Raw genomic sequence first — 8,180 nt, forward strand, 5'->3', positions numbered from 1 at the left:
CAAACAATGTTCAGTTAACATAAGAAGGAGGGACGTGGTCCTCCCCTCTGTCCCTCCTCCTCTCTCCACTCCAACCTCAGCTATATAAGTACTGAGTGAATTGTTTCACTTCACTTTCACTTTACCTCTTCGTGCAGTCTGACTCCAGTGGAACATTCAAGCCTGTAAGTACTTTACATTTTTATACAGCCTGTCAAATCTGTGATGTTGAACTGAGGTTTATAATCATGTTGACTATTATCAGCAGAAAAAGAACTAGTATTTTCTAAGTTTTCACTGCTGGTGCACAAATAAAATGAACTTTCTCTTTGTTGCAGAATCATGAGCAGGAACTTCCTGTCCAAGAATGATGAGCTCCGCAGGGGAGACTACCTGATCTCTAACAACAGGGAGTTCAAGGCTATCTTCCAGGTGAGGAACTCAGAATATTTGTGGATTTAAGACACTTATCAGGACATATGATACATGTGCAAAATTAAATACAAAAATAATTGAACAAGTGTTTGTAAATGCACATTCTGACCACAATCAAATGTCTTTTCCTGTCTGCAGGATGACGGTAACTTTGTCATCTATGGCTGGCAGCCTCTGTGGGCTTCAAACACTTCAGGATCAGATGCTTCCCGCCTGTGCATGCAGGCTGACTGCAACCTGGTCATGTACAACAATAAAGATGAACCCAGGTGGCACACAAACTCCTCCAAACCCAGCTGCAACATGTGTCGTCTTCAGCTGACAGATGACGGCAAACTGGTGTTGAGCAGAGAGCAGGAAGCAGTCTGGAGCTCGGCTGACTCCGAGGGCATGAAGTGATGGCTTAACATGACATCAGAAAGCTTTTGAATTCAAGTACGCTGCAAGTGAAAGTCATCTTTGAATGTTACAAGTTATGAGTAAACCTGCCTGTAATGCAATGTGGCCTCAAATAAAAGCTATTTTTCACACTCCATAAATGTGTTTTCCCTCTCTTTGCAGTGAACTGTCTCATCGATACTTTGTCATTCAAGTATTGGTTTGTGCTACATTATAAAACAACAGTTAAAAAAGTATTTGAAAAGTGATTAAAAAAAAAAAAAAGACATTAAGTTTAAATACGTTACACCTCAATCTCACTTCCTGTGAAGATACACAATTTGACTTAACCCTTTACCGGGCAAGTGACTATATATGGTAACTTCGTAGACATCCAAATGGCGTCGCTACGTGGCCCAGTGAGAATCAATATTATATATATACCTGAGCCACAGCTGCTAGTTCTAGTTATATTTATATATAATTTGTTATTTATGTTATTTCTAGATATATGTGTGTTATTTATGTTCAATGGAACATGTTAAAAATAATGTTCCTTTAACTTTATATGTGTTTTTCTATTTTCTTTATATATACACCTTTTAGAATTTTTTTAACCTAGACGGGCAAGGAACCACATATGGTAACTTCAATGATCTTGATTTTCTACATGAAAATTGAATATTTTCAAAAATGTCACAAAAGTAAAAAAAGTCTTGTTGTGCCCTGCTATGACACTCTAGGGTTGAAATTTTGAATTTCCAAGTATTTCAATGAATGCCCGATAAAGGGTTAAGTCTGTAAATACTTTTTTCTCCAATTGTTAGTTTATTTCACAGTTGTGCACCCTGCAGGTACCCAGTATTTACAAAATGATCAGAAAACTATCACTTGTTTGTCTTTTCCTCTAAAACACCCATTTGTTACTCCCTTCTTAGTGTGAATACTGTATCAGGACTCACTAACTAGTCCTGGTTCCCCTCTCTTTGTGGCTAACCTCTATTTTTTCTTTATGCAAATTTTGCTGTGTGAACTCTTGCCTAGGATTGGTGGGAGCCTTTATTGGCCCGCCTCCGCTGGACCGCCCCTACTCCGGATTGGCCAGGCGTCTCCTCGTACGCACCATTCCAGACGGCCGGCGTAATGACGTCAGCACTATAAAACCCGGGTGAAGCCGTCAGTCATGGCGGTTGTGATTTGAAGTGAGCGGTCTATCTTGGTGACTTTAGACTGTGATCGGTCCCTAGCGGCCGCCAGTTTGCTCCACTGTACTGTTCGAGTCTGTCAATACCCGCTGTGTGTGGCTTAAAGAAACCACACTTGATGATCTCCGGTTAGATACGGAGCCACTTTTGTTTGGTTGAGATAGGATATGTGTGCTTCTATTGAATTTTTTTCTATTACTATTATTTATTATTTATATAATTATCTAGATATTTAAAATATTCAACTTTTTATGCAAAACAAACAAACAAACAACAACAACAACAAAAAAAAGACTTTTACATGAGCTTTGACTACTGTGGCATACTTTCATACTTTTTTGTTTTGAGATGAAATGAATTCATACTGACTTGAAAGAAAGTTTCCTTAAAACGAACCTCTTCTCTCTTGCAGAGTGGATTTGGTGTGAAATACCTTTACCACCACTTTTACCTGAAACCCACCAGGTGTCCCAAAGGGACAACAGAGTCCAACCCTCAGAGATGCCCCTTCAGGAATGACAGGGTGAGCGAATGTCAGAGAGAAGCCTTCATTTTACACATATTAAAACATCAGCAGCATCTTTATGCTCTTTATATGTTTTCAATACCTCCACAGCCACTGATGGACTGTGCAGTTTGCTACAAAACAGCAGCAGACCAGATAGAAGCCGACCCCAAGCCGTACGTCCACTGTATCCAGAGGCCGAGACTCACAGAGGTATTACTCTTGACTATATGTCCCATCTGTTTGCTGTGGTTTCTCCATAAAAGCCTGGACCTTTTCAGCTTTTAGCCTTTTCTTATATTGTTTCAAAGCCCAGATATGTAGGTCTTTATGTGGTTATAAAATATCTCAAACTATTCTGATGATACACCTTAATGTCTTTACTCTCTCCTTTCAGGAAATGAGGACAACCAGGATGGATCACTGCAAAAAAATGAGTTACAACAGTGGAGCTCCTACACTTTTGGCTGTGTCTACTGGCTAAAACAAGACAAAAAGTAGCATGCATAAAATAAAAACTTGCTTCGTAACATAGTATATTTGACAAAGCACTCAAGAATCTATAGCCTAGTTAAGCTGCTGCATGCTTATTTTACAGTGTAACAAATCTGACATGCTGAAATCTCCAAACTCAAAGTGTCTGTTTGCTGTATTTTGTTATATTTTCCCACAAAAATGTTTGCATCAAATGAGGGTTATTCAATCTCCCCTAAGGCTCCTTTCTGCTGTGATAAACCAGTGTCTTCTTTGCTTGTAAAGTCACCGTGTTCCAGCTGTAACACTGTAATAAAAAAAATAAGAAAACACTGATTTCATTTACTGTAATTCAGCCTTATCTGCAACATCACAATTGCGTGCAGTACATTCATTGGCAAGAAAAGCAGTGATATTTATATGTGTTGTGTGTAGACTTGTTATAGAGACACACCTTCTTTTAAGGATCTCACACTATGTTTGAGTTCTCCACAGGATAAGTGGGCGTGGTGGCAGCCGATGCAATGAGCATCATGAAATCACAAAATCGCACACAGATGTTACTTTAGTTGGTTATGATTGTCGTCATTATTGTAATAATATTGTGACTCTAAGCTCCACTCCTACAACTGTAATCTATTTTTGATTTAAAGCATCATTTAGTGCAGAGTTTGAAATCTGATCTCGTTGTTACTTTCCTCTACAAAACCTGCTGCAGGCAGCGTGAGTTTCCTTACGCAACATGATGTGAGCATCTGAACAAGCAGCAGCACAAATACAGGCCACGCATGAACTGCTCAGTTTTCAGGAGGTTTGGTAAAATGAGTGACAGTTTTCATATTTGTCCCTCTACATCCTGCCTAATGCAGCCTGTAATTGGTGTTTTCATGTTTTGAGGGATTCATATAAACCCAACCAGTCTGCCTGCTACAAACAATGTTCAGTTAACATAAGAAGGAGGGACGTGGTCCTCCCCTCTGTCCCTCCTCCTCTCTCCACTCCAACCTCAGCTATATAAGTACTGAGTGAATTGTTTCACTTCACTTTCACTTTACCTCTTCGTGCAGTCTGACTCCAGTGGAACATTCAAGCCTGTAAGTACTTTACATTTTTATACAGCCTGTCAAATCTGTGATGTTGAACTGAGGTTTATAATCATGTTGACTATTATCAGCAGAAAAAGAACTAGTATTTTCTAAGTTTTCACTGCTGGTGCACAAATAAAATGAACTTTCTCTTTGTTGCAGAATCATGAGCAGGAACTTCCTGTCCAAGAATGATGAGCTCCGCAGGGGAGACTACCTGATCTCTAACAACAGGGAGTTCAAGGCTATCTTCCAGGTGAGGAACTCAGAATATTTGTGGATTTAAGACACTTATCAGGACATATGATACATGTGCAAAATTAAATACAAAAATAATTGAACAAGTGTTTGTAAATGCACATTCTGACCACAATCAAATGTCTTTTCCTGTCTGCAGGATGACGGTAACTTTGTCATCTATGGCTGGCAGCCTCTGTGGGCTTCAAACACTTCAGGATCAGATGCTTCCCGCCTGTGCATGCAGGCTGACTGCAACCTGGTCATGTACAACAATAAGGATGAACCCAGGTGGCACACAAACTCCTCCAAACCCAGCTGCAACATGTGTCGTCTTCAGCTGACAGATGACGGCAAACTGGTGTTGAGCAGAGAGCAGGAAGCAGTCTGGAGCTCGGCTGACTCCGAGGGCATGAAGTGATGGCTTAACATGACATCAGAAAGCTTTTGAATTCAAGTACGCTGCAAGTGAAAGTCATCTTTGAATGTTACAAGTTATGAGTAAACCTGCCTGTAATGCAATGTGGCCTCAAATAAAAGCTATTTTTCACACTCCATAAATGTGTTTTCCCTCTCTTTGCAGTGAACTGTCTCATCGATACTTTGTCATTCAAGTATTGGTTTGTGCTACATTATAAAACAACAGTTAAAAAAGTATTTGAAAAGTGATTAAAAAAAAAAAAAAAAGACATTAAGTTTAAATACGTTACACCTCAATCTCACTTCCTGTGAAGATACACAATTTGACTTAACCCTTTACCGGGCAAGTGACTATATATGGTAACTTCGCAGACATCCAAATGGCGTCGCTACGTGGCCCAGTGAGAATCAATATTATATATATGCCTGAGCCACAGCTGCTAGTTCTAGTTATATTTATATATAATTTGTTATTTATGTTATTTATAGATATATGTGTGTTATTTATGTTCAATGGAACATGTTAAAAATAATGTTCTTTTAACTTTATATGTGTTTTTCTATTTTCTTTATATATACACCTTTTAGAATTTTTTAACCTAGACGGGCAAGGAACCACATATGGTAACTTCAATGATCTTGATTTTCTACATGAAAATTGAATATTTTCAAAAATGTCACAAAAGTAAAAAAGTCTTGTTGTGCCCTGCTATGACACTCTAGGGTTGAAATTTTGAATTTCCAAGTATTTCAATGAATGCCCGATAAAGGGTTAAGTCTGTAAATACTTTTTTCTCCAAATGTTAGTTTATTTCACAGTTGTGCACCCCGCAGGTACCCAGTATTTACAAAATGATCAGAAAACTATCACTTGTTTGTCTTTTCCTCTAAAACACCCATTTGTTATCCCTTCTTAGTGTGAATACTGTATCAGGACTCACTAACTAGTCCTGGTTCCCCTCTCTTTGTGGCTAACCTCTATTTTTTCTTTATGCAAATTTTGCTGTGTGAACTCTTGCCTAGGATTGGTGGGAGCCTTTATTGGCCCGCCTCCGCTGGACCGCCCCTGCTCCGGATTGGCCAGGCGTCTCCTCGTACGCACCATTCCAGACGGCCGGCGTAATGACGTCAGCACTATAAAACCCGGGTGAAGCCGTCAGTCATGGCGGTTGTGATTTGAAGTGAGCGGTCTATCTTGGTGACTTTAGACTGTGATCGGTCCCTAGCGGCCGCCAGTTTGCTCCACTGTACTGTTCGAGTCTGTCAATACCCGCTGTGTGTGGCTTAAAGAAACCACACTTGATGATCTCCGGTTAGATACGGAGCCACTTTTGTTTGGTTGAGATAGGATATGTGTGCTTCTATTGAATTTTTTTCTATTACTATTATTTATTATTTATATAATTATCTAGATATTTAAAATATTCAACTTTTTATGCAAAACAAACAAACAAACAACAACAACAAAAAAGACTTTCACATGAGCTTTGACTACTGTGGCATACTTTCAGCTAGAAACTTCATTTTAACTTTAAACAGCTCCCAAAATGTTCGGCTATTTAACCTGTGAGCAGCAAAAGTTAAATAATAAATAAAAGTTAAAGAAATAAATGGAACGGGGAACATGAAGCAATCTGGAGCTCGGCTGACTCCAAGGGCATGAAGTGATGGCACTCAAGTTTTTGTCTGTGCTACATTATAAAACAACCAGGGTCGTTAAGTCAACATTTGTTGTTGTTTTTTTCAGAATCATTAGCAGAGAATGGGAGCTGTGCAGGGGAGATAACCTGATCTCCAACAACGGGGAGTGAAATGCTGTCTTTCAGGTGAGTAAATAAGATGTCTTGCATTCTAAAAGTTCATTGAAATCCACACCTTTTGTTTGGAAATGCACGTTCTGATAACAATCAAATGTCTCTGTGTCAGCCTGCAGGAGGATGTCAGTCAGTTAGAATGAAGATTAAATTATTGCAAATGCAACTATGGACCACAAGATGTCACACTAATCCTTCTGTACCCTGTGCATCACCATGTGTCTTGGCCATCGCACGTATCAACTTATGTTTATCAGGTGCATACAAAAACATAGTAAATGCTTTCAACTGTGAATCTCAAGTTGGAGTTTTTGATTTTAAACACTAACATCAGTGTTTTTGTTCCACATCTTGCAGAACAAAATCTAAATTCTGTTGTGTTGGATCAAAAATCATCCCTTAACATGGCTGCCATCATGTAAACTTGAAATAGATTTACCCAGAAGTCAATGTTGACTTTGAATCTTCACTCTTATACATTTTTACTTGGTAATTAATCTCTAGTCATCTTGAGGGATGATGGTGAACAATGGGTGGTAACTCACTGGGTTTGAAACGTGCATTTGAATCTGTGAAATCATGTCTGGTGGTGAGTTAAAATGATTATGATCTGCAGGTACTTGCTCAGATGAAAACCTTCAGATAGTAAACATTGTGGTAGTTTTACTGGTTATTCAGCTGCATTAAGTGTATGACTCCCTGCTTGTGCTTGTTCCTTCTTACCATTTTCACTGCCATAGTCTCAGCATCTTTCTCTGTGAATGAAACACAGTAATTTGTCCTTTCCAGTGCACAGAGACAAAAATAGTTATAGTCTGATTAATAAAACAAAGAATTTCAAAATCTTAAAGCTCAGAGAAAACAAAACACAGTATCGTTTCTTAGAGGCAATATGTTTGGAGCAGATTTTCACATTTTGTGCCAAAGATGTGGTCGTAGAGGGAGCCTGGTTGTTTTGATATTAACTAGTCATTATGATGGAGGCACTGTCCCTCCCCTTGTTATTGCTGCCGTTTCTGAAACAACCATTTTGTGCCCTAGACGTCTAGACAGCGCCATTGTCTGCTCTGCTCTGCTCCTTGTGCCAAGAGTAAATCTCATTAACAGTGAGAGGGATTGGCAGAACACGGACTCACTCACAGGCGCTGTGTGAGCACTGTGCGCTAAAAATAGAGAAAGATTGTGATCACTGTATAGATCTGTGATTACAACTGAACTGAGCTGAATCAGTGCAAATCTGATGCAGCATAAAAGATAAGTTAATGTGCACTGGTCATAGAGAAGACCCATGGATTCCTGTGTATAGAACAGATTATTTCCTCATATTGAATGAGCCATTAGATGCCAAAACTATGAAGTAAACACACTTCATGCTGCAAATTATATTCCTAGTGGTTAGTAACACAGCTTTTCCTCCAGATGTGTTTTAAAAAAGAACCACTAGATGGCAAACTAGGTTTGCACTAAAAACACAGTTCTTATGAAGCAATGAAAACCTCTACTTGATATTTAGAAGTACAGAAGGAGTACCGTATTCTCTGTTGACTGGGCTCAAACAGATACAAGCTGTAGAGCTACAGTGCTGTTGCAGGTTTTTGCTTTGAGGGCTGAGTAGTGATTTTTGTTTTAGAGATGCATCTGTAAATCA

At 39.1% G+C, this 8,180-nt stretch overlaps 1 protein-coding gene across 3 annotated transcripts; it reads left to right on the top strand.

Moving 5' to 3' along the window:
- Positions 1-4,859, top strand: LOC108899979 (uncharacterized). 3 transcript variants are annotated; one of them, XM_018700737.2, is made up of 3 exons: positions 1-164; positions 318-411; positions 553-953. In XM_018700737.2, the coding sequence occupies exons 2-3, from the start codon at positions 322-324 to the stop codon at positions 811-813; spliced, it is 351 nt and encodes a 116-aa protein (XP_018556253.1). In that variant the 5' UTR covers positions 1-164; positions 318-321; the 3' UTR covers positions 814-953. The 3 variants fall into 3 exon arrangements, with proteins under 3 accessions (XP_018556253.1, XP_050922806.1, XP_018556250.1); XM_051066849.1 differs by lacking the exons at positions 318-411; positions 553-953 and adding exons at positions 4,224-4,317; positions 4,459-4,859 and having other exon boundaries at positions 26-164; XM_018700734.2 differs by lacking the exons at positions 1-164; positions 318-411; positions 553-953 and adding exons at positions 3,932-4,070; positions 4,224-4,317; positions 4,459-4,859.
- Positions 4,860-8,180: the final 3,321 nt, after the last annotated feature.

This window comes from Lates calcarifer, linkage group LG24 (genome assembly GCF_001640805.2).
Source record: "Lates calcarifer isolate ASB-BC8 linkage group LG24, TLL_Latcal_v3, whole genome shotgun sequence".
In the NCBI taxonomy this organism is placed as follows: Eukaryota; Metazoa; Chordata; class Actinopteri; family Centropomidae; genus Lates; species Lates calcarifer.